General features: G+C 70.1%; 1 protein-coding gene across 3 annotated transcripts; it reads right to left on the reverse strand.

The window, feature by feature from the left end:
- Window positions 1-15,253: 15,253 nt before the first annotated feature.
- On the reverse strand, window positions 15,254-22,738 carry SLC39A3 (solute carrier family 39 member 3). Of its 3 annotated transcripts, none has more exons than XM_062184936.1 (4): window positions 22,648-22,738; window positions 21,513-21,977; window positions 17,413-18,122; window positions 15,254-16,423 (listed from the first exon to the last, which is right to left on the reverse strand). In XM_062184936.1, coding segments are annotated over exons 2-4 (921 nt in total). In that variant the 5' UTR covers window positions 21,723-21,977; window positions 22,648-22,738; the 3' UTR covers window positions 15,254-16,422. The 3 variants fall into 3 exon arrangements, with proteins under 3 accessions (XP_062040920.1, XP_062040918.1, XP_062040917.1); XM_062184934.1 differs by having other exon boundaries at window positions 15,254-16,531; XM_062184933.1 differs by lacking the exon at window positions 15,254-16,423 and having other exon boundaries at window positions 17,409-18,122.

Consider the following 22,738-nt stretch of genomic DNA (forward strand, 5'->3'; position numbering starts at 1 on the left):
CCCCAGCGCGCACCCTCAGTCCTCTGTCGCCCACCCTGCGCTCTGAGAGGTTGATGCGCAGGCCGGCAGGAGCTCGGGCAGCTGGGCACCCAGCAGGTGTCTCCAGCGGTGCGGTGAGCGAGCCCTCGGCGTGGGCACACACTTGGGAAACAGGTGTTGGAAACTCCGGTCACCAAGATTCACTCTATTGCAATGCCACAATAGTGCTGGGAGGCGTAGCGACGTTTTTAAACAAGGACAAGGCTCCGGAGGTGGGCACGGCGCAGCTGGCCGGGGGCCACCGGAGACGCCTGCGCCCCTCTCAGAGCGCCCCCGGTTCCGGGTTCTGGCTCCTCCACGCCGGACCCCGGCTCCTGGAAGGCAGCAGGTGCCGGCTCAGGTCTTTGGGTCCCCTGCTGTCCACATAGGAGCCCGCACTGGGGTTCTGGGGCTCCTGCTTGTGGCCAGCTAAGTCCTGGCTGTTGTGGGCCTTTGGGAGTGAGCCCGCAGCTGGAAGAGCCCGAGTGGTGACCTCCCTCCTCCCCTCTCCCTCCCTCCCTCCTCTCTCCCTCTCCCTCCCTCCCTCTCTCCCTCCCTCCCTCCCTCTCTCCTCTCCCTCTCTCTCTCCTCTCCTCTCTCTGTCTCCCACCTTCCTCTCTCTCTCCCTCTCTCCCTCTCTCCTCTCCCTCTCTCTCTCCTCTCTCTCCTCTCCTCTCTCCCTCCTCCCTCTCTCTCTGTCTCCACCTTCCCTCTCCCTCTCCCCTCTCTCTCTCCCTCCCTTCTCCCTCCCTCTCTCTCTGTCTCCCACCTTCCCCCCCCCCCTCCCTCTCTCTCTCTCCCTCTCCCTCTCCTCTCTCCCTCTCTCTCCCTCTCCCTCCCTCCCTCTCCCTCCCTTCCTCTCTCTCTCCCTCCTCTCCCTCTCCCCTTCCCTCTCTCCCCTCTCTCTCCCTCTCTCTCTCCCTCTCCCTCCCTCTCTCTCCCTCCCTCTCCCTCTCTCCCTCCGTCTCTCTCCTCCCTCCCTCTCCCTCCCTCTCCCCTCTCTCTCTCCCTCCCTCCCTCTCCCTCTCTCCCTCCGTCTCTCTCTCTCTCTCCCTCTCCCTCTCTCTCTCTCCCTTTCCCTCTCTCCCTCCGTCTCCTCTCCCTCCCTCCTCTCCCTCTCTCCCTCCGTCCCCTCCGTCTCTCCTTCTCTCACTCTCTCCTCTCTCTCCCTTTCCCCTCTCTCCCCTCCGTCTCTCTCCCTCCCTCCCTCTCCCTCTCTCCCTCCCTCTCCCTCTCTCCCTCTCCCTCTCCCCCCCCCGTCTCCTTCTGCTCCCCCCATCTCTCTCTCATCCCTGCCTTTCAAGTAACATGAAGTGAATAGCCTTTCCGACAGGCTCCAGCGGGGCCCGGGCTAGAGCCAGATGAGAGAGGCGCCTTCGCCGGCGCAGAATCCGGCAGGGTCTCCTCTGGAAAACGCTGGCAGCTGGTGCATCCGGGGTTATTTTCTGCACTTATTTGGAATTTTTAAAATGTTGCATTAACATAGCGCTTAGCTCGATGGTGCACCCCCCACATGGCACCCGTTTAAAATTCAGATTAGCATATTGCATTTTAATTGTGGATTAAGTCTTCCTAAAGCGTGTATCTATTTTCCTTTTTTTTTTTTTTTTTTTTTTTTGACAGGCAGAGTGGGACAGTGAGAGAGAGAGACAGAGAGAAAGGTCTTCCTTTTTGCCCTTGGTTCACCCTCCAATGGCCGCTGCGGCCCGGCGCACCGCGCTGATCCGAAGGCAGGAGCCAGGTGCTTCTCCTGGTCTCCCATGGGGGTGCAGGGCCCAAGGCAAGACTTGGGGCCATCCTCCACTGCCTTCCCGGGCCACAGCAGAGAGCTGGCCTGGAAGAGGGGCAACCGGGACAGGATCGGTGCCCCGACCAGGACTAGAACCCGGTGTGCCGGCGCGGCAAGGCGGAGGATTAGCCTATTGAGCCGCGGCGCCAGCCTTTTTTTTTTTTTTTTTTTTTTTTTTAAGATTTATTTATTTACTTGAGAGGCAGCGTTAGAGAGAGGCAGAGGCAGATGAGCGAGAGCGAGAGAGAGAGACAGAGACAGAGAGAGGGAAAGGGAGAGAGAGAGAGAGGTCTTCCATCAGCTGGGTCACTCCCCAGATGGCCATAATGGCTGCAGCTGGGCCCATCTGAAGCCAGGCGCTCCATCCGGGTCTCCCACGCGGGTGCAGAGGCCCAGCACTTGGGCCATCGTCCCACTGCTTTCCCCAGGCCACAGCAGAGAGGCTGGATGGGAAGTGAGCAGCCGGGACTCGAACTGGCACCCATGTGGGGTGTCGGCACTGCGGGCAGAAGCTCAACCTACTGTGCCACAGCGCTGTCCCCCAAATCCCACATTTCATATCCAAAAAAAATTTAGGGGGCCGGCACTGTGGTGCAGTGGGTTAATGCCCTGGGCTGAAGCTCCCGCATTCCACATGGGCATTGGTTCGAGTCCCAGCTGCTCCTCTTCCAATCCAGCTCCCTGCTATGGCCTGGGAAAGCAGTGGACGACGGCCCCAGTCCTTGGGCCCTTGCACCCGCGTGGGAGATCGGATGGAGCCCCTGGCTCCTGGCTCCTGGCTCCCCGGATCGGCGCAGTTTCGGCCATTGCAGCCAATTGGGGAGTGACCCAGCAGATGGAAGACCTCTCTCTCTCTCTCTCTCTCTCTCTCTCTGCCTCTCTGTAACTCTGCATTTCAGATAAATAAATTAAAAATCTTTAAAAAAAAAAAAAAACACACACATAACAGCTCGGGTAGGGGCTGGGGTTGGACGGGCACTGAGCCACTGTTCGGGTTCGAGTTCGAGCCCCAGCCGTGGCTCCTGACTGCAGCTTCCTGCTAAGGTGGACCCCGGCCGCGGCGGGCAGCTGGGGGTGACCCAGCAGGGTGGACGCCCGTCTCTGCCTCTCGCTCAAATAGATCCCGGAGGAGGGGCTTTCTTCTTACCCCCACCCCGTACCCTTGGTGAGACGCGCGATGGAACCTAGCAACGCCGGGAATTCCTGGTGACCCCAGGGTCGAAGGAAGGGGTGCCGAGGCCCTGAGCCCCGGCGCGGACCCCACAGGGGGAGGGGCGCTGAGCTGGGGTAGGACCCCACAGGGGGAGGGGCCGCTGAGCCGGGTGGCGCAGACCCCACAGGGGGAGGGGCGCTGAGCCGGGGTGAGGACCCTACAGGGGGAGGGGGCGCTGAGCCGGGGTGAGGACCCCACAGGGGGAGGGGCGCTGAGCCGGGGTGAGGACCTCACAGGGGGGAGGGGCGCTGAGCCGGGGTAGGACCCCACAGGGGGAGGGGCGCTGAGCCGGCGCGGACCCCGCAGTGGGGGGGGGCGCCTGAGCCCCGGAGAGGGACCCCACAGGGGGAGGGGCGCTGAGCCGGGGTGAGGACCCTACAGAGGGAGGGGCGCTGAGCCGGGGTGAGGACCCTACAGGGGGAGGGGCGCTGAGCTGGGGTAGGACCCCACAGGGGGAGGGGCGCTGAGCCGGGGTAGGACCCCACAGGGGGAGGGGCGCTGAGCCGGCTCGGACCCCGCAGTGGGGGGGGGCGCTGAGCCCCGGAGAGGACCCCCGCAGTGGGGGGGGGGCGCTGAGCCGGCGCGGACCCCGCAGGGGGAGGGGCACTGAGCCGGCGCGGACCCCGCAGGGGGAGGGGCGCTGAGCCGGCACGGACCCCGCAGTGGGGAGGGGCGCCTGAGCCCCGGAGAGGACCCCACAGGGGGAGGGGCGCTGAGCCGGCGCGGACCCCCCGCAGGGGGGAGGGGCGCTGAGCCGGCACGGACCCCGCAGTGGGGAGGGGCGCTGAGCCCCGGAGAGGACCCCACAGGGGGAGGGGCGCTGAGCCGGCGCGGACCCCGCAGTAGGGGGGGGCGCTGAGCCGGCAGGGACCCCGCAGTGGGGGGGGCGCTGAGCCGGGGGTGAGGACCCCACAGGGGGAGGGGCGCTGAGCCGGGTGGCGCAGACCCCACAGGGGGGAGGGGGCGCTGAGCCGGCGCGGACCCCGCAGTGGGGGGGGGGGGGCGCTGAGCCGGCGCGGACCCCGCAGTGGGGCGCTGTCACCAGACCTCGGCCTGGGGGTGCAGCGGTAGTCCACCTCCAGCGTCGCCCGGGCTGCCCGGCGCACAGTAGGCGCCCCGGCACGCAGCGGGGTCTCTCAGGGCTGTGGCCCGCCGCCCGGGGTGCGCAGCCTGGGTGGGGCCCCGTTGCCCCTGGACGTCCCCAGCAGTGGGCACTGACAGGGACCCAGGTCCCTCTGCCCTTCCCGAAGCCAACGAGACACAGCTGCGGGCCCTCGGCGGGCCACGCCCCACCCCAGTCCTCCGTGTCCACGCCGCGTGTCCTTTCCGGAATTCACACACGGGCTGACACACAGTGTGACCACATCCCCGGCTGCCCGAGTCCGCACTCTGTGCCTTGGTGGCCAGAGGCGGAGCAGCGGTGTTGTCGGCCAGGCCGAAGCGGGGGCTCGGGAGCTCCATCCCTGTCTCCTGGGGGCGGGGGCGCTGGGACCCACGCACCGGCGCCGTCACGGGCTGCCTCCCCAGGGGCTGGAGCCTGGTGCGTTCCCGGCGCTGTGCCCGTGGACCGCGGGGCCTTCCAGCCGGCACGGCGACCAGCAGGCCATGCACACCCTGGTGCGCGGTCCCTTCTGCTGGCCGGCCGCAGGGTTGGCCGTCGGCGCTGGGGCACAGCAGCGCTAAGCAGGTGCTGGCCTCTGCGGGCCACGGAGCTCCCCGCGCCGCCACGCAGGACCGGGAACACCTCCGCTGGGCATCAGGGGGTTCAGAGTTTTTAAGAAATTCTTCCAGGGGCTGGCGCCGCGGCTCACTAGGCTAATCTCTGCCTGCGGCACCGGCACCCTGGGTTCTAGTCCCGGTTGGGGCGCCCAGGTTCTGTCCCGGTTGCTCCTCTTCCAGGCCAGCTCTCTGCTGTGGCCCAGGAGGGCAGTGGACGATGGCCCAAGTGCTTGGGCCTGCACCCGCGTGGGAGACCCGGATGGAGCTCCCGGCTCCTGGCTTCGGGTCGGCGCAGCTCTGGCTGTTGTGGCATCTGGGGAGTGACCAGCGGATGGAAGACCTCTCCCCCCCCCTTCTCTCTGCCTCTCTCTTCCTCCTCCCCCCTCTCTCCCCCCTCCCCTGCCCGACCCCTGCTGACCTCAGCTGCCTCCCCTCTCCCCTCCCCTCCCCTCCCCTCCCTCTACGTCTGCCTTGAACAGTTCCTGCCCCAGGACCTTAGCACCCGCTGTCCCCCCACCTGATCCTCTGGGACGGCCCCTCTCCCGCCTCCCCAGAGTGGGCTGGGCCTGCGCGGGCCCCTGCACCGCCCCGAGCCTCAGTGTCCCTCCATAGCTCTGCACAGCACAGACCCGAGATGACCTGGGCCACCGGGCAGCTCATGAGCGCGGAGGGGCAGGGGGAACCCCCAAGTTCACAGGTCGTGTGCCGAGCAAATGGGGCGGGGGCCCTGCAGCCCAGAGGACCCCTCCTCTCGTGCGCCGCTGTGCACCTGCCACTTCCCGGACCCCCACCCCTCCTGCCCCCCCAGGCCTCCCCCCACAGAAGGGCAGCACCGCGGGGTGGGAGGATCCACTGTTTATTGCGGCAGACTGGTCTAGCGCGTTTGCCACGGGGCACCACATGCGGGACGGGGGCGGGGCGGGGGCGGGGTCACAGCAAGCCTGGCGGAGCCCCTCCCCCGGGGCGGGTGGGGGGCGGGAGGCCGGTGGGGGGCCTGCAGGGGGATTGTGCTGTCAGGGTGTGTCCCCTGAGAAAGGGCCGCAGCCCCGCCCAGCCCACCTCTGCCGCACCTTCAGGGCCCGGGCTGCTCTGGGGGAGGGGGCGCGGGCCTGCTCAGCTCTGCGGCCTCTCGGCCCGGGCTGCGGGCCGGGCAGTGACACGCCACACACGTGCACACGTGTGCAGATGCACAGACACGCACATGCGCACGACGGACTACTCAAACCGCTCACACACGCGCACAACGCGTGCACACGCACCCCCCTGCACGTGCCCGGTAACAAGCACGCGCAGAGCGGGCGGCACAGGTGGACACGGAGCGGGGGCCGCTCCCGGCCTAGGCGCAGACCCCACCCCCGCCCGCCCACGCGGCCTCCGGTCACGGCCCTCGCATCACTGCTGGCCGCCCTGCTCCCCGCCCCGGAAACACAGCCTCACCCACGCCCGACCTGGGACAGCCCCACGCACATCAGGGCCCAGGCCAGCGCACAGCACCGCACCACCCACGCCACGCCGTGCACGCACGCGCCCACCGGCCCGCGAGCCAGCGCCCTCCTCTCTCCGGCCTTAGGCGGTGGCACCAAGTGGGCAGGGCGGGGTCCGCCGGAGCCCCTCGGTGTCCCGCGCCTGGCCAGCGGCAACCCCACGGCCCCGCGCGGGTCCTGCGCCGTCCCGGCCTCGCTCTGCTCCGCTCCAGGGCTGGGCCTTGGGCTGCTGCGGCCCCGTGGTTATTGCCTGGTGGCCTGAGGCCCATCCCACGCCCCCCCCCCCGTGTGGGGACAGGGGCGAGAGGGGCGTTCGCGAGAGACGGGGCGGGGGCTGGGGCGTAGTGAGACGCGGGGACAGGAAAACCCAAGGACGCGACAGGATCCGAGGTCGGCGTGCACTCCCCACCCCCCCGGGGGGTCACAGTGAGCCATGGGGGCCGCAGGTCTGGTTGGAGGGCACCCACGGCGGGCACCCAGGGGGCCTGGGAGGCGCAGAGGTGGGGGGGAGGGGCGGCCGCAGGCCGGAAAGGGGCCGGCTGCAGGCTGGCTGGGCTGCCACTCTCCCTGCCAAGATATGGGGGGGGAGGGGAGGAGGGAAGGGGGGAGGGGACAGTGTGAGGAGGAGGAGGAAGAAGAGGAGGGGGAGGGGAGGGGGAGGGGAGGGGGGCGGAGGAGGGAGGGGAGGAAGAAGGGGAGGAGAGGGAGGAGGGGAGGGGGGTAGTGTGAGGAGGAGGAAGAAGAGGAGGAGGAAGGGGAGGAGGAAGAGGACAGGAGGGAAGGGGAGGGGGCAAGAGGAGGAGGAGGAGGGAGAAGAGGGGGAGGGGGGAAGGGGAGGGAGAGGAGAAAGGGGGAGGGGGAGGAGGAAGAGCAGGGGGGAGGAGGAGGGACAATGGCAGGAGGGCTGGGGGGCCAGGCTGGGACAGGGGCTGGGCCGGGCAGGGGCAGGGCTGGCTGGGCCAGTGGGGACAGGGCCAACCGGGCAGGATGGACAGGGCTGGCAGGGCAGTGTGGACAGGGCTGGCCGGGCGGACAGGGCCGGGCAGGGGTGGACAGGGCCGGCCGGCGGGGCGGGGTGGGGTCAGGGCTGGCCGGGGTTGGGGGACAGGGCCAGGCAGGGTGGACAGGGCCGGCCAGGGGCGGGAGTGGACAGGGCTGGGCCAGGCAGGGCTGGGGCAGGGAGGACAGGGCAGCCGGGCCAGGCAGGGTGGACAGGGCGGACAGGGCCGGGCAGGGAGGACAGGGCCGGCCGGGCAGGGTGGACAGGGCCGGGCAGGGAGGATAGGGCCGGGGGCCCGGGCTGGGCAGGGTGGACAGGGCCAGGCTGGGCCGGTGGGGACAGGGCCGGGCAGGGCGGACAAGGGCCGGGCAGGGAGGACAGGGCGGGCAGGGCAGACAGGGCCGGGCAGGGTGGACAGGGCCCGGGCAGGGTGGGACAGGACCGGCAGGGAGGACAGGGCCGGGCAGGGCGGGGTGGACAGGGCGGCTGGGCCGGGCAGGGCCAGGTAGGGTGGACAGGGCCAGGGCCAGGCTGGGCAGGCAGGGACAGGGCCGGCCGGGCAGGGTGGACAGGGCCGGCAGGGAGGACAGGGCCGGCCGGGCAGGGTGGACAGGGCCGGGCAGGGCGGACAGGGCCGGGCAGGGAGGACAGGGCCGGCCGGGCAGGGTGGACAGGGCCGGCAGGGAGGACAGGGGCCGGGCAGGGAGGACAGGGCGGCCGGCGCGGCTCACATGAGGCTGCACTTGCCCCTGCCGCGCTCTGTCCGCCGCTGCTGGCCGGCGCGCTTGCCGGCCACGCCCAGGCTCACGCTGCGCCGCGTCTCCAGCGTGAGCAGCTGCTGGAACAGCTCCTGGACGTTGTAGTTCATCTTGGCCGACGTCTCCATGAAGGCGCACTTCCACTGCTGCGCCACGGCCTGCGCCTCGCGCGTGTCCACCTCGCGCTGCGTCTCGTCGCACTTGTTGCCCACCAGCATGACCGGGATGTCCTCCACGCTGCCCTTGATCTGCAGGATGAGCCGGTAGATGGGGTCCAGCTCCTCCAGCGACTGCCGGCTGGTGACCGAGAAGACCAGGATGAAGGCGTGGCCCTTGGAGATGGACAGGCGCTGCATGGCCGGGAACTGGTGGCCTGCCCGTGGTGTCGGTGATCTGCAGCGTGCACACGCTCTTGTCGCAGCTGATCACCTGCCGGTAGGTGTCCTCGATGGTGGGGATGTAGGCGTCGCGGAACGTGCCCTTCACGAAGCGCAGCACCAGCGAGCTCTTGCCCACGCCGCCGGCCCCGAACACCACCACGCGGTAGTCGTTACTCTGCTCCGCATGGTGCCTGGTGCCGGGAGGACCCCCGCACGGACCCTGCGGGGAGAGGGGCGTCAGGGCGGGAGGAGGGGCTTGGGCGTCAGGTGGGGCAGGGGAGGGGCTTGGAAGTCAGGGCGGGGCGGGAGGAGGAGCTTGGGCATCAGGCAGGGCAGGGGTGGGGCGGGGCTTGGGGGGCGGGGCGGGGGAGGGGCTTGGGGCGTCGGGCGGGGGCAGGAGGAGGGGCGTCAGGGGTGGGGCGGGAGGAGGGGCTTGGGCATCAGGGCGGGGCGGGGAGGGGCTTGGGCCGGGGCGGGGGCATGGGGCTGACGTGGCTCAGGGTTGACGACGCCTTTTGCCTGCTCCGCCCCAACCCCTGCACAGAATGCGGGGTGGGCTCTGAGCCGCGGAGGGGGGAGAGCCCGGGACACACAGCCAGCTCCTTCCACACTGCCTGCCGCCCTCCTAGGCTGGGCCTGGCCCTGACACCTGGGCAGGCCGCTGTCCCCGGTCCACGTGCCTGTGAGTGCCTGTGGCTCCCCCACCTCTCCACTGCCCGGACCTTGCCAACCTTGGGGAAGGGTGTGTGTGCATGTACAAGGCAGGCACAGGGTCTCAGCCCCAGGCACAGGGACCTGGGAACCTGCATTTTAAAAAGCTGCTGGCGCTGTGGCATAGCGGGTGAAGCTGCCTCCTGTAGGGCCGGTATCCCACGTGGGTGCCGGTTCGAGTCCCGGCTGCTCCACTTCTGGTCCAGCTCTCTGCTGTGGCCTGGGAAAGCAGTGGATGATGGCCAAGTGCTGGGGCCCCTGCACCCGCGTGGGAGACCCGGATGGAGCTCCTGGCTCCTGGCTTCAGATGGGCCATTTGGGGAGCGACCCAGCGGATGGAAGACCTCTCTCTCTCTCTCTCTCCCTCTCCCTCTCCGCCTGTCTGTAAATCTGCCTTTCAAGTAAATAAAAATATTTTTTTAAAAAATAGAAAGCTGCCTGCCCCCTAATGAATGTAAACCAAGAACCACAGTTTGCAAACCAGAGTCTGCACTGCCCACCCAGCTCCCTGCTAAGGCACCTGGGAGAGCAGCAGAGACGGCCCGAGGGCTGGGCCCTGCACCTGCGTGGCAGACCCGGAGGGAGCTCCCGGCTCCTGGCTTTGGCCCGGCGCTGGACGGGGCAGCCATGTGAGGAGTGACCCAGTGTTTGGAAGACCTCTCCCTCTCTGACTTTGAAAATAAATAAGTATTAAAGCAACATCGATTCCGGTGCAGAGAAGGACCCTGATGTGTACGCAGGCTTTTTCCCGACGTGCACTTCGCAGGGCCATCTTCGCAATTCCCTGCACCAAAAGAACCCTGCTTGGCCGTCTTAAATCCATCAGAGACGGAGAGAGAGACACAGAGCACGTCCAGCTGCTGCTTCCCTCCCCGAACGCCCACGACCGCTGAAGCCGAGAGCCGGGGGCTCCAGCCGGGTCTCCCCCACGTGGGGGTGGGGGCCCCAGCACTTGAGCCCTCGCTGCTGTCTCCCAGGGTGCGCGTGCGTGGGGAGCCGGGGCCAGGAGCCGAAGCTGGGGATAGAACCTGGGAGCCCTGATGTGGGGTGCGGGCATGCACACTTGCTTGTTTGCTTGTTTGTTTTCGGGGCTTCCTTGTTGCCTGACCGTGTTCTGGTCCCAGCTTCCCGCTCAGGCTGGCTGTACCCTCGGGAATGGAGCTGTCCTAACGGCTTTGGCTTTCTCGGCTCGGGGAGGTCCCCCAGCCTTGGAGGTCACGTGAGTCCCTGACACACTGGGGGAGGGGGAACTCGGGCACCGTGGGGACAGGCGGCCCCTCCCCCCAGCTGTCCCTGCGAGTGCCTGTTCCACCTGCCGGGTGCCCTCCTCCCTGGGTCCCAAGACACACTCCTGCCCTCGGGGCTGTGTGTGTGTCGGGGGGGCGGGGAACAGGTGCAAGGCTGTACTGGCCTTCAGGCAGGACAAGCAAACCCATGTCCCTGCACCTCGGTTTTCCCATCTGTGAAATGGGACTGATTGCGTGCCTGCTCGCTGGGGATAGGGACAAGTAGGTAAAGCCGCTGGGGCCAGGAGACAGAGGATGGCGGCCGCCGCTGCGGTGACGGGCTCGGGGTGCTTTGCCGCCACAGCGGGTGCCCCATGAGCTCAGGCGCCAGGGCCGCCCCCCCGGGGGGGGGTACCAGCACGTGCCCCAGGCAGAACACACCTGGCGGACCTCTCGTCCACCTGACCACTGAGGCGAGGGCTGCCGGCTCTCTGCACACTGCCCGTCGGCTCTCTGGTGCAGGCGCCTGAGCGGTGGGCACCCTGGGGTGCAGCCGGACCCTGCCGAGACCTGGGGACCCCTGGGGGCTGACCACTGTGGGTTCTGCAGGCTCAGCTCTCCCCTTGCTCCGGGCACCAAGGGCTCCGGCCCCCAGCAGCAAGAGGGGCCTCCCCAGCGGGGGGGGGGGGGCGGCTGGGGCCTGGGCTCCCTGACCAGAAGCCCCTCCCCAAGTGCACATCAGGCACCCTCCTGGTGCCCTCTGCATCCCACCCACATCTCCTGTGGGGTGAGGGGGTTGTGGACAACAAGCGGGGGGGGGGGGCGGGCGAGAGCTCAAGGTCACGGGGCAGGGAGGTGGCTGAGCCGCGCAGGACTGGCAGCAGGCCCTGGAGGCTACCCTGCCTTGGGGGTCTGGGGCCTGCGCACCGGAGCCCGCCTCGAGGTGCCCGGGCCAGAGGAACGGGCCCCAGCCCCGGCCGGCGTCCTCGGAGCGCAGCTCGGGGCTGGCGCTGGAAGACTGGAGCGACCTCGGGTGTAAGACGGCAGAGAGCCCTGACCCAGGGGAGGGGCGGGCACAGGGGTCTGGCCCGGGGTGCACCTGACCACCGAGGGGTCTGAAGGCGGAGGGCCTGCTCTGGGTGGGGGATATGATGGGGGGGCAGGGCCGCGGCTCCCTAAGCTGTTGGTAGGAGGAGTCGGTCAGGGAGCGAGGGGCTTGGCCGGGCAGGGGGCAGGCGGGCTACGCGGGCGAATGGGAGGGGGGAGGGACGCCCGACGCACTGATGCCCACGGTGGCCCCCACCCCCACCCCCCAGCAGACGCGGGCAGGAGGACAGAAGCCGCGGAGGGAGCTGTCCAAGGTGGGCGCGCAGCGGGGACACCGGCCCGGGTCCGGGCACTGGCGCGCAGGTGCACGGCAGAGGGCCCTGGCCGGAGGCTCGGCGGCCCCCGAGGCCCGGAGGGTGGGGCCAGGACAAAGGAGGTCCTCGCCGGGGAGGGGGGGCGGCCTGGCCGGCTGGGGTCTGCCCAGGGACCCCCGCGCCCCGCCCGGGCTCGGCCGCCTACCTGGGTCCGCTGTCCCTGCGGCGCGCGGCCGCTGCTGTTCAGGCTCCGAGTCCGCTTCGGCGTCGCCGCCCCCCGGCCGCCCGCCCGAGCCTCCGCCGCCGCCGCCGCCGCCGCCGCCGCAGTCGCGCCCGCCCCGCCTGCCGGCCCCGCCCCGCCCCGGCCGCCCCGCCCCGCCGGGACCCACAGGGACCCGCACCCCGGAGGCGCCCTCCCAAGGTCACCGCGGGCCTGCGCCCTGGGACCGATGCCCCCCCAGGGCTCTGGCCTGCGTCCACTACGTGGCCACCTGGGCTCTGGGGAGGCGGGGGCGGGGGTCTGCAGACCCCGGGAGGCTGGGGAGCCGGCACGAGCCGGGCAGAGCTGGAGGGGGGGCGGAAGGGGACATGTTCAGGCTGGGGTCGTGATGCGGCACCAGGGCAGGGGCCCAGGGGCTGCCCGGGCGGAGCGAGCGCTCAGCTGTCAATCAGCCCCTGACCGTGGGGAGGCAGAGGCGGGTTTGTGCTGGCCAGGGGGCCTAGGACAGACAGGAAGACAGCCGCCCGCCCGGAGGGGCCGCCTGAAGGGGGCGCTGGCGCGGACGGGGCACAAGGTTCTGTCTGTGGATCCCCGCGTGTCTCTGGGAAGTGGCTGCTCGTGGGTCAGGTGCCCCTGTGCTCCTGCCCACCCGAGCCCGCCCCTTCCTCAAACCTGGAGGCGGGAGGCTCATCCTGACCTCAATGGACAGAGCTCGGAGGCGGCGGGACTCCCACCGGGGCCCCCGGGGGGTGCACACAACTCAGGCCAGGCCCAGGCCGTGATGGGTTAGAGGAAGACGCCCCGGGACCACCCTGAGGTCCCCACCATGGGAGGGGCTCAGCTGGGAGGGGGGCACTCCCCTTCCCGGGACGCTGCCCCCAGACCACCAGGCCCCTATCTCTGGGCCCTGACCCTGACCGTGGCTCCTTTCACCTCCCGTATCAGGGAGCCACGTGGCCTGGCCGTCATCTCCTGTGGCCTGTCCCGAGCTCTGCCCCCCTCCCTCCGGGAGCTCCCCGCTTCCCGGCTGCCTGCGGCTGGCCCTGGGCACCGCCTGGCCTGGTCCCGGATGCGGACCCCGCATCCCAGGGCGGGCTCAGCCCAGCCTGTCTCCACACCTCCAGGATCGCCGTGGCCGCCGGGGGTTCTGGGAGCAGGCGGGCAGCGGGCCCACTGGCGCAGGGCTTGGAGCTGGCGGCCGCTCCCGCCCCGCTCTGCCGGCCCCGGTCTCCTGAGTGACCGCGGCGCTGGGCCGGCTCTGGGGCTCCTGCGGGCGCCGGCCCAGGCCGGGGCGGCTGACTCATGCGTAGGAGCCTGCGCCCGGCGGCGGCGAGTCCACGCTGTAGCTGCTATTTATAGCTCCCCAGCCGGGCTCTGGGCTTTGCCAGCCAGCGAGGACGGGCCTCGGGCCCCTGCTCACTCTCCGCGCCATGTCGGGGGCCGGGGCACCCCAGACCCTGGCGGCTGGGGTCACTTCTGTACCACCTGAAGGCTCACTTGGAAGACCCCAGGGTCAGCAGGGGGAGCTGAGGGTGGAGGGAGGCAGGGCTGGAACCCGGGGTCTCCCGGCGCCTCCCAGGCCCCCGGCACTGCGTGGTGGGAGGGGGGACTTCAGGATCCGCTGCCTCTCTGGGAGACTGGGCGCCAGCCCCACCACCAGCTCCCGAGCTGGACAGGGCCTGCACCCGTCCATGACGGCCCCCCAGGGGGCGGCCCCAGGGCCAGCGTCGTCACCGTCACCCGGAAACCGAGGCTCGGAGGAGGGAAGCCACTCGCTCACCGAGGTGGCCCGGTCTGGAAGAGGCCGGGCCAGGACCCTGAAGCCGGCGGCCTGCCCGGGGGCCCCTCATGCCCACAGCTGTCTGCAGGCCGGGCAGGGGACCCCCGGCTGGCCCGAGGTTGCAGAAGGCACAGCTGCAGAGGGTTCGCTTCTGGCCCGGCCTCGAAGCCGTGGGCGACTTCTCCTCTCCTGCAGGGGAGGGGGCGCTGGCTCACCCCCGGGCCCCTTGGATTAAAGCAATCATGGGAGCAGCGCAGAGGCCGCACTCCCGGGGTCCCAGAGGAGTCTGGGCTCAACATTTAACAACAAGATTACTCACTAAAACCCAGTTTGCCTTCAAAAGCAGAGGACCTGGGGGGCCGGCGCCTGCAGTGCCAGCATCCCATATGGCCACCAGTTCGAGTCCCGGCTGCTCCACTTCCGATCCAGCTCTCTGCTGTGGCCTGGGAGAGCAGTGGACGATGGCCCAAGTCCTGCACCCACGTGGGAGACCCGGAAGAAGCTCCCAGCTCTGGATCGGCCCAGCTCTGGCTGTTGTGGCCATCTGGGGAGTGAACCAGCAGGTGGAAGACCTCTCTCTCTGCCTTTCAAATAAATAAATCTTAAAAACAAAAAAACACCAAAGGACCTGGCACCTCGAGCCGGGTCCCTGCCCACCTGCACCTGGATACTGCCACGCTGGGAAGCCGCAGCCCAGCCCCAAAAAGCGAGGCCACGGACACTGGTGGGGTGGACGCTGCAACACCGGGGTCCCTTTACAGATGGCCTGGTGGAACCCGGAGCCGGGGACAGCGGCAGGACAGCCCTGGACACCCCCAGGACCAAGAGGAGGGTGCCTGCTCCAGGGGCCACGTTGCCTGGCCTGTGCCAGGCTGGATCTGAAGCCCAGCCGGCCCCCGAGAGCCCCCACCCCGCCATGGAGCAGTGGCCCCCGCTGTTTGTCACGGGTGTGGTGCTGCCCCTGGCCCCCGCGCACCAGCCCAGGCACCAGCATCACCTCCACCCTGGCCAGGCCCCGAGGGTGGCTGTGCTCCCACCCCAAGGGGCTGCAGGCCTGGGGCCGGCTGGGCCAGGTACTGGGGGCCCCTGCCACGCCCGTGCCAGACCTGGGTGGAGCCCTGGGCTCCTGGCTTAGGCCTGGCCCAGCCACTGCCGGAGGCGTCTGGGGGGTTAAGGCAGCAGACGGGAGACTTCTGTGCCGCCTGCCGTTTGTACAAACGAACGAAGTAAAAAGCTCGCGGGACGGGCGCCGTGGTGCCCTGGGTGGACAGCATCCCACGAACAGCCCTGGCCCAAGTCCCGGCCACCCCACTCCCTGCTCATGTGCCCGGGAAGGCAGCAGGGCTGACCCACACGCCCCTCCGCTCCCGTGGGGGCCCGGGTGGGATTCCAGCATCCTGGCCCCGCCCCGGCCCCGGGGCCGTCTAGGGGAGCGGCCCAACAGTGGGGCACGGTCTCTGTCCCTCTTTCAAATTCATTCGCTGATTTGTAAAAGCTGGGCATCGCAGCCCACTCTGGCCTTGGCATCCTGGCAACTGACGAGCCCCTGCCCCAGAGCCGCCCCCCCACCAGAGTTCTGGAAAGGCGCACACGGCCGGGAGAACGGGGCGGACCCGTCTTTATTGCTGCGGGCCACCGGCTTCCCAAAGCTCCCCCCGTTCGTGGCCCGCGCTGCGGCAGGCGGGCGTGGGCCCCTGGCGGCCGGGCCAGGTCTGATGGTGCCGCGGGCTGGGGGCCACAGTCCTATCCGCTGCTGGCTTCCCTGGGTCCAGGAACAGGTGCCCCCTGCTCCCTGTCCCCGCCTGGCAGAGCCGCCAACACCCGTGACCACGGCTGACCCGAGCCGTGGGCCGGGCTCCAGAGCGAGGGGGAAATGCCACCGTGGCCTGTGCCCATGTGGGGCACCCTCAGGGGGTGCAGAGCTGGCCACGGCCTCCCGAGGGAGGCTCCTCCCACCGGGCAGGGGCCCCAGGCCCAGGTGGTGCCAACTACGCGGCCCGAGCAGCACCTGGGCCTGCCCTCGGTCCATCCGGGGCCTGCCCGGCCGCAGAGGACAGGAGGCCTGGCAAGCTGGGCGGACGGAGGTGGCCTGGGTGCAGCCCGGGGCACTGTATCCGGGGTGGCCCGGCTGGCAGCTCAGGCGTCCAGGCCCCGGGCGGCCGCCGCAGCCTCTGTCCGTCTACCCAAGCTGAGCACGCACAGGTGCTGTCCCTGCCCCACCCCCCACGCCAGCACTCCCTGTCCTGGTGGACACAGAGGTCCCGTGGTCCAGCGGCCCCCGGGGCAGAGTTGGCGAGGTATCCGCGGCTGACTCCCGTCCGGTCCTGGGCGGAGGCTGGCCCGGGCTGTGGGCGGTGCGGACCCAGTCATTCAGGCGGAAGCGCCGACGGCCACAGGGTGCACAGGGCCTGGTGGGGGGGCCCCCGGCCGGGCCTGCTTCCGCGGCGTCCGTCCAGCATCTCCGCTTTGACATCAGGGATGTGCTGACCTCTCGCCGGCCGGCCCGGTCCCCTGCGGCCCCTGGGAGGTGGGGAACCTGGCTGACCGCTCCTCTGGCCACAACAGCTGGGGGGGGGGGGGGCGCCGTCCGGCAGGATGCTGGTGGTCTGGCGGGCAGTGGTTGCCGGATGGGCCGAGTCGCTGGTGGAACCCTCAGGTGGGGCAGCGGCGGGAGACGGGCAGGCGGGGCGCGGCCTGCGTCCCTTGGGGGCGCTGCTGTCCCTCAGACATCTCCCGTGCGGCGTGGGGGCGCCCTCAGCGTGGTCTGCAGGGTGAGAGGTGGCGGGCAGCTCGGGGCAGGCTTCCTGGTGTCCCTGGGGCCGTCGGGGGAGCCGGAGGTGGGCAGGACAGGGCGCTCGCCCACTGCTTGTATCTGGCAGCAACAAGGGGGGACTACTGAGCTGGGGACCCTGAGTCCCCCTGCAGGTGCCCCCAACCCCAAGGCCGCCGGTTGCCATCACTTGGGCAGGGCGCCCTGGGGTCAGCAGGACGCGAGCTGAGCACACAGCCACAGGTCAGGGTCGGGCTACGCAGAAGTTTCTAGAAATGGGCCTGATGCACCCATCACGACACGGCTGGGCCCCGCTATGGGAGACTGGGGGCAGGGTCTCGGGCATACACCCGCGGCTCTGGGAACCACACCCAAGGGGCCAGGGTTCCAAGCTGCTTCCCCCGGTGCCTGCCGGGGCGCCACCCTCGCTCAGTGCAGGGCCCCAGGGACCGCGTGCCAGGCACAGGACACCCAGGGCCAGGGGGCTGGGTGGGGACCCAGGTGGCGAGGAGGCTGGCACAGGCCCCGGCAGCCCGAGGCCCAGGGACAGGGCGAAGGCGGCCCCTCCTGCTGTGCCCGGGAGGCTTGAGCCGGGCAGGGCAAAGCCCCTGGGGAAGGCGAGCGCGGCCCCTCCCAACTGTCCCCAGACAGGAGGCCCGGTTGCCACGACGACGGGCCGGGCCGCCCAGAGGTGGCTACGGGGTGGAGCCCAGGGCTCCCAGCTCCCCAGCGCCTGTTGGCCGTCCCCGCCCTCCCGCACCCCCAGGGGCAGGGGTGCCAGTCCCCGTGCACTGTGTGTGTGCCGGGTTGAGAGGCGCCGGCCCAGCCAAGCTCACGCTAAGCCCCAGGACCCCAGCCGTGTCCTCCCACCATTGCAGCGTCGGGGGACCACGGGGGGCTCCTGAGGGCTCAGGGAGAGTGGACGCCCTGGGACACGTGCCCCGAGCGGGCGTGTGGCCTGGGCGAGGGCAGCTGTCACTCACCACTTGAGGAAGACCATGGCGGCCAGCACGGCGTAGCCCAGCACCAGGAAGAGGACCCTGAGCAGGCGGTCGCTCTTGTCCTCCAGCTCCTTGGCCAGGATCTCCAGGAAGGTGACGAAGAGGAAGGTGCCGCCCGCCAGGCCCTGCAGCAGCACGGACACCACGCTGCCCGCCAGGCCGCGGGCGCTCTCGATGCCCAGGCCCGCGCCGACGCCCAGCGGGATCATGGCGCTCACCGTGACCGCCAGCTTGGCCGCGTGCCGCAGCGGCACAGCGCTCCGGGCCATGCTGACGCCCAGCGCCACGGCCACCAGCGTCTCGTGGACGGCCACGCCCACGAACAGGCTGACCACGCGCTCGGCCTCCTCCTGCAGGCCCAGCGCCAGGCCCTCGAAGACCGAGTGCGCCGACAGCGCCGACACCAGGCTGAGCAGGCGCAGGGGGCCGGCGCCCAGCAGCTCCTGTGCGCGCAGGCGGGGGCCGTGGGCGTGGCCCCGCGCGCCCCCCATGAAGGGGCTCTCGTACTCGGAGTCGCTGCCCGCGTCCGAGCCCGCGTTGAAGGTCTCCAGGTCGATGAAGGGCGGCTTCTCCTTGCGGAAGGTCAGCACCAGCTGCTCCAAGAGCAGGGTCAGGAAGAAGCCCAGCAGCATGGTGGTCTCGGCCAGCGGGTAGTCGGTGCTCACGTGGGCCAGGCTCAGCACCCGCTGCAGCTGGGGGAGGGGGGGCGTCAGAGCGGGGCACGGGACCCCCGTCCACACGGGCGACAGTGGTCAGGGCGCCTGGGCTCCGGCCCCACCCCCGACGCCACTCCCCGCCAATGCACACCCGGGGGGCAGCAGCGAGGCCCGGGTGCTGGGACCCCTGCCACCCAGTGGGGAGACCCGAGGGAGCCCGCAGCTCTGGCCGGGCCTGGCCCAGCACAGTAGGGACTCTGTCTTGTTGCCCCTCCGATACAAAAAGAAAATAGGAAAAGGTGGGTGGGGTGCACCCTGGGGGGTCACACAACCCCAGAAACCTGTGCCAGGAGAACGGGCAGGTCTCCGAACCGTCCCCTACACGGCCAAACCTGTGAGGACCAGCAGGGGTGGGCTGCGCCCCAGGCCCCGCCCCCGCACTGGATCAGCAGGGGTGGGCTGCGCCCCAGGCCCCGCCCCCGCACTGGACCAGCAGGGGTGGGCTGCGCCCCAGGCCCCGCCCCCGCACTGGACCAGCAGGGGTGGGCTGCGCCCAGGGCAGGCTGAAGGGCGCCTCCCCCACCTCGGCGCGGAAGCCCCGCCCCCAGCACCTCGAAAGCTGAAGGACTGGGAGCTGTGGTCGCCGCACAGGTGACGCGGTCACCAGGGAGTCTTGCAGCGTGGCCGCCAGGCGGGTTCCTTGGCACGGAAGAGTGGACAAGGCGGGAGGGCAGGAGCAGCCAGCAAGGCGGGCTCACTCTCACGCCCGCACACCCCTCCCTCGGGCTCAGCGCCCGTGCCACACGCGGGGGCGGGGCCGGGCACGGGCACTCGGCGCAGGGATCGCGCCAGGGATGCCGGCATCCCACACTGGAGCGCCGGGTTCGAGTCCCGGCCACTCCATTTCGGACCCGGCCCTCTGCGAGTGCATTCTGGGAGGCGGTGGTGAGGCCCGAGTGCCGGGGCCCTGCACCCACGCGGGAGGCCCGGATGGAGCTCCTGGCTCCTGGTTTTGGCCTGGCACAGCCCTGGCTGCTGTGGGCACGGCGGGGGTGAGCCAGTGGATCAAAGGCCTCCCCCCGTCTCGCCTTTCAGTGAAATGAAACCCAGCTCTGTCTCGCGTGCCCAGTGCGTGGTCACCAGTTCCCCACCAGGGCAGCGGGCTCCCTGGGCGTGGCCAGAGGCGGCTGCCCCGCCCCCTCCCTGCGGCTGCGTGGTGCAGGGCACCGCCCCCTCCCTCGGAACTGTCCGGCTCTGGCGGCTCTAAAGCCGCCCACTGAGCCCTGAGAAGGCGCGACCCCCATCTCTGAAGGCCCCAGCCCCGCGGGGAGGCAGAAAGCTGGGGGCTATCGGCCTGGGTCTCACCGGACGCCCTGCAGGCCGGGGTCCTCCTGGAGAGAGCCCGCCGGATGGGCACCTCCGGAGAGGCACAGGTGGCCAGCCCCGGGCAGGCCCTCCCATGGCTGCTCTCCGGGAAGGGCGGGGCTGGGCTGGAGGGCCCTCCCTGCCCGCCACTGCCCTGTCCCCAGCACCCTCTGCCCCCTCTCACGCCACACGTGTGCACACACAGGGACACACGTGCACACACAGGGGAACACACAAGTGCCACACAGGCAGGGGCGGCTTCAAGCTTCAACGCCGCAGCCCTGCCCCCCAGAGCACACAGGGCGCCACCTGGGGACCAGTCTGACAGCTGATCGTCCCTGGGGTGGGGCCGTCCTGGGCGCTCCCTGGCCCCTCCCTGTCCGAGCCATGACAACCACAGATGTCCCCGGACGTCGACCAGTGCCCCCAGCCCACCCCGACCTGTGTGGCTGCGCCACCATGGAGAAGCCACCCAGCCGGTTCGCTGCACAGCAGCCACTCCCGAGGGACCACACCACCAATCAGGTGACAAGAGGGACCCTGGGGAGCTGGGCAAGGCTGAGGTTTTACCTCCCACAGCAGCTGTGTTCGTTCCCCAGGCCTCGCGGGGACGACACGGGGATGACACACGCGTGGCCCCAGGCTCCCGAGTACAAGTCCATGCCTGAGCACCGGTTCGAGTCCAGGCTGCTCCACTTCCCATCCAGCTCCCTGCTGTGGCCTGGGAGAGCAGTGGAGGATGGGCCAAGTCCTTGGGTCCCTGCACCCACGTGGGAGACCTGGATGGAGCTCCAGGCTCCTGGCTTCGGATCAGCCTGGCTCTGGCCATTGCGGCCATCTGGGGAGTGACCCAGCGGATGGAAGGGCCCCCCTCGCCCCCTATCTGTAACTCTGTATCTCAAATAAATAATACCTTTTTTAAAAAATCAGAAGTGTTTCAGATTAAGAAAAAAAAAAAAGAAGAAGAAGAAGAATGGCTGGCGCTGTGGCTCAACAGGCTAATCCTCCGCCTTGTGGCGCCGGCACACCGGGTTCTAGTCCCGGTCGGGGCGCCGGATTCTGTCCCGGTTGCCCCTCTTCCAGGCCAGCTCTCTGCTGTGTCCCAGGAGGGCAGTGGAAGATGGCCCAAGTGCTTGGGCCCTGCATCCCACGGGAGACCAGGAGAAGCACCTGGCTCCTGGCTTCAGAACAGCGCGGTGCGCCGGCCGCAGCGGCCATTGGAGGGTGAACCAACAGCAAAAGGAAGACCTCTCTCTCTGTCTCTCTCTCTCACTGTCCACTTTGCCTGTCAAAAAGTAAAAAAAAAAAAAAAAAAAAGAAAGAAAGAAAAAGAACGCACGCTGAGCCTGGCCCTGCAGGCTGACATCTCCCCCGCGGCCAGCAGAGCCGCCTCCCAGCAGCCGTGCGTGCAGGGTCCTGGGGCCCTGCCTGCTGTGGGCGGGGGACGGCTCACAGGTGGGGGGGCTGTCATCACACAGTGTGGCCGTTTGCTTCTCGAGGTGGGGGCTGGGGAGTGCCAGGCCCACCTTGTGGTTCCTTCGGGATGAACGCCAGGGCCCCAGCGCCAGGCGCACACGGCCCCCAGCGCTGCTGGGCACAGGCTGGGAGGGGGGCCCAGCGGGGGAGGGGGTGGGGAGCAGGGCCCCCAGGCTCCGGGCAGGACGGGCGGGAGGTGGCGCTGTCTCTGCCCATCACCATCTGCTGCCCCGGGCCCAGGACAGGAAGCAGGCATGGCCGGGGGCTGCCCGGCTGCGGCCCACAGCGAGGTCGGGGTGGGGCGGGGGAGGGGCAGCGGACAGGAGCCAGGACGGCCCCGCCAGGCACGGGCACCGCAGGGACACAGCAGCGGCGCCTCTGCCCAGAACGGAGCTGTCGGGTGCACGCGCGGGGGAGCTGGCCCCGGCTCCCGGCCACGCGGGACGCTGAGCGCAGACCCCAGCCCGGGAGACCCCTTGACAGCGACCCACAGACATGGCAAGCCCCGCCCCCGCCGTGATGGGGGCTGGAGGAGCCAAGGGGAGGCCTGGCTCGCCCACTCGGCCCCGAGCCCGGGGCCCTCACCTTGTCCCGCACGGCCGGCAGCAGGGCGTTGAAGCAGGTGGCCAGGAAGACGCCGCCGCCGAAGCTGTTGCACAGCGCCAGCACCTTCCGCGGGCGCTGCGCCTTGCCCGCGTCGGCCTCCAGGAAGCGCACGGGCAGCAGCGCGCCCAGCAGCATGAACACGAACACGCCCGCCGTGCACAGCAGCTTGGCCACCAGCAGCTTCGTCATGGCGCCGGCGGGGCCCAGCCGTCCGCAGCGGCGGGAACGCCGGCCCGGTCTGTGCCGGCGGCGGCGAGGGGCGCCCACGACGCCCTAGGGAGCCGCGAGCCAGCTGACACCTAAGGGAACGCGGGGAAAGACGGAATCCGGCCTCTCAGCGGCCCCAGCCGCGCTGCAGACGCTCGGGAGCCGCGTGGCCACCGCGTCACCGGGCACGGACACGTCCATGGCGCGGGACGTCTGGTCCAGTGGCTCCTCGGTGCCCTGAAACAAAACGCACCTTCCTTACCCCGGGGCGGGAGCTGTGCCTGCCAGGCCTCTGCCGCCCCCGAGGCCGCCCGGGCAGCTGCTCCTGGCCCCTGGCCCTGCCCCGGGGCCTTTGCACAGGCTGCCCTCGGCCTGCAGCGCCGCCCCGCCCCCAGCTTCCATCCCCATCTGGGCTCCCAGGGCCACTCAGCCGTGACGGACCCGGCCCCACGATGGCCCAGAGGCCGGGCCGGCCGAGCACGCAGATGGGGCAAGAGCGGGGCAGGGCGCCCCCCGCCCACGCCCCAGCCCCCCGGGGCCCCGCCCCCGGGGCCACAGAAGCCGCCCACCCGTGTTCTCGGTACATTTATGTACATGTAACATATATGATACATATACACCCCTCTCTCCGAGCCGGGAGCTCCGCCCAAGGCAGAGCCACTAACGCATGCAGCAGGCGCCCAATAAGCGGCGGCCGGGGTGTCTGGATGCCCCAGACCTCAGGGTAGGGGTCCGGGTGTCCTGTAGGCCCCCAAACCGAGGGCTGATGGGGCTGGACCGCCAGGAATCGGCTCATTCACCCTCAGCATCTATTGGGCGCCTCCTGTATGCCCCGCGCTGGCGGACGCCGGAGCCAGGCCGCGGCTGGCGGGCGGGCAGCGTCCGGCGGCCCCCAGCCCGCACCTACCTCCGTCCGGGCCCTACACCGCCAGCCAGGGCCGCCCCCACCCAACCGCCGCGCTGACCGGTGCCCAGCACCGCGGCCGGAGAGGCCCCGC

Source organism: Lepus europaeus, unplaced genomic scaffold (genome assembly GCF_033115175.1).
Source record: "Lepus europaeus isolate LE1 unplaced genomic scaffold, mLepTim1.pri SCAFFOLD_105, whole genome shotgun sequence".
NCBI lineage: Eukaryota > Metazoa > Chordata > Mammalia > Lagomorpha > Leporidae > Lepus > Lepus europaeus.